Genomic DNA, 2,500 nt, shown 5'->3' with positions numbered 1-2,500 from the left:
CAAAGAACGTCTGCGTGGGAGGCTACCGACCAGTGTTACACAGGTTGTAATATGGATTCCTGCCTAGAACTCACATTTCCTTTTCAGTCATCCCCCCCCCCCCCCCCCCACCCCATATTACCTTGCACAACTACATGTACCGGTAGTTAATCATATTTTTCACTTGCACATTATACAAACACACTATCTCTAACCGCATATCATAATCTGTTACATATTTTAATCACTCACTGAAAAACTATGTCCCCATTAATTTAACCCTTTGATGCCTAAACAGGCCTAAACTGGCCATACTTAGTATTTTACTCTGTCTAATGCCAGACAATTTTACTCGTCAATGGGGAACCCCTGGGAGTCAATGGGTTAATCACTCACTGAAAAACTATGTCCCTATAATCACTCACTGACTATTAATCACTCACTGTCACTCCTCAGACACTCCAGCACTACCCGAGTAAAATCTTCCAGCCGTGTTAGATAGAGTACATGTAACTCCTAGGAGTCAATTGGATCAACAAGTGACTGAAACTATAGGCGACAAAGAGACAGAATGACTTAAGTAAAAAGTTTAAATCTTTACACTAAATGTTACCATTTCTAGATCCCCTCCCTGCCAGTCCTCTGACTCAACAGCTGATATGTTTGCTTTAAGTTTCTCATGAACTCGCTTGGCTTCTTTGCTGGGTATGATAAGTCGCAGACGCATCTGAGCACGTTCAATTTCCATAGTCTCCTTGAGTTGCTTTATAACTTCAAGAGCCTACAAAGACGTATTTTTGTTCTGTGAAACATGTGCATAGCTATTTATTTGTTTTTGGTTGTCTTATGAGCCAATGCATGCAGAGATTCAACCCACTGAAAGAGACTCGAGTGACCTTAAATTTCACCACAAAAAACACAAAGGATTTGTCTAAGGTTCTCTTAAAAATAATTGTGTGGATTTTTCAGTGTGTTGCCTTTAGTTACATATCCTATGTAAGAAAGAATCATTCCAAGGTCAAGTCACAAACGTTCAACATGCATCACGATGGAAATACACTGTACCTCAACACATACCTGTTGCTTTGTTGTTCTTGTCGGGATAACTGAGTAATGAATGTCTTTCATTGCTCTCTCTATTATTCCAACTGGGTATGGCCGCTTTGTTTCTGGATTCACACATTTATCTGCCACTATCGTAGCAATGTCTCTGAACATTGACTCCAGCTGTGTACTTCTTTCTTTTTCGGATACTTGAAGTTCTCCTTTTGCTAATATCTTGGGAGACAAATTTCTTTCTGTTAATTTTATGTCAGTTGATTTTTTCTAAAACTAAAAAATAAACCCATACTGGTACACTAGTGGGATTATGTTAAATAGAAATCATTCAAACTTTATGAAAACATTATGAAAACATCACTCAAACATTGTGAAACCCAACTGGGTTTGATACTAGTTAGATATCTTGTGGTCAGCGTTGACTTCATGACCATCAAATGCAAACCCACTTTATGGTCACAAAGGCATTTGAACTAATATTAACCAAATGCAAGATGCCTTTTAACTATTCAGTAACCAAGAATGAGGTCTTTACAGGAAAATCTCAAACTAAAGCAAAAGTGTTCGTGACGTATCAACTGAATGATACCAAGGTTTCAGATTTCCCCATAAAGAGTGAATGCTCTAAGTTAATAAATTGGTTTATTCATAATTTCGTTGACAAGCACTCACTTGAATAAAGCCATATAAACCCCAGAGTTTATGCCCAAGATAAATAGGCATTTTCAATTTCTGGCATGAAATGTACCAACAACCCCAAATTTTATAATAATCAATTAATGGAATCCTCACCACCACAGCAAAGAGTAACAAGAAAATTAAGTTTTTTAAGAGTCATTCATAGGACAAAAAGTGGACGGTTATTCGAGAATCTAGCTTTTATCTACCTGTAAGCAAATTTCTGATTGATCAGCTGTCCCAAAAGCTCTTACTAAGTCCTCGTTTTTAGCCACTTGTCCCTTTGAAACATTGGTGAAAACTGTGTGGGTTTGAAGGACTTCATCAATGTCTTTTTCTCTGATAATTTACAAACAAAAATAGCATTATAAGCGGGCGTATCCTTATTATCGGTAATTAGTAAAAGTGGCATTTCCAGCCGATCGTAGCAATCTTTGGAAGTTATTGTGTAGATAGTTAGAAAAAGTTAGTCCACAAAGTAATAGTTTTAACATTAAATTGTTGTTCAGCACTGTATTCTTTAAATAAGGTATATTTTCCTTTGGGTCACCTACTCAAATAGACCATTTTACAGTTGTAGCTAAGTTACCTGGCCTACAAATGGAAGCGAGGCTGCTGGTGACCCTGTTTTGATACAAACCTCCGTGCTTTTGTAATGTTAATATGGACTAATTAGAATAACAACAACACAATTTGCATGATAAAAGCAGTCGGGGCTGTATCAATGCAAGGTCACCGGCAGCCTCGCAGCCATTCATAGGCTAGGTCGCAGAGCAAACAACTG

General features: G+C 37.7%; 1 protein-coding gene across 1 annotated transcript in view; it reads right to left on the bottom strand.

Moving 5' to 3' along the window:
• Positions 1-2,500, bottom strand: part of LOC138047583 (ribosome maturation protein SBDS-like) — a 3,874-nt gene that overhangs the window by 805 nt on the left and 569 nt on the right. Inside the window, exons 2-4 of the mRNA XM_068894497.1 lie at positions 1,926-2,055; positions 1,057-1,257; positions 593-760 (exon numbers count right to left, since the gene is read on the bottom strand). Coding sequence (XP_068750598.1) covers positions 593-760; positions 1,057-1,257; positions 1,926-2,055 — 499 coding nt within the window. The remainder of the gene's footprint in view (positions 1-592; positions 761-1,056; positions 1,258-1,925; positions 2,056-2,500) is intronic.

The sequence above is a fragment of the Montipora capricornis genome, chromosome 4 (assembly GCF_036669925.1).
Source record: "Montipora capricornis isolate CH-2021 chromosome 4, ASM3666992v2, whole genome shotgun sequence".
Classification (NCBI taxonomy): domain Eukaryota; kingdom Metazoa; phylum Cnidaria; class Anthozoa; order Scleractinia; family Acroporidae; genus Montipora; species Montipora capricornis.
The sequence above is the reverse complement of the archived record's forward strand: the minus strand, read 5'-3'. Positions and strand labels throughout refer to the sequence as shown.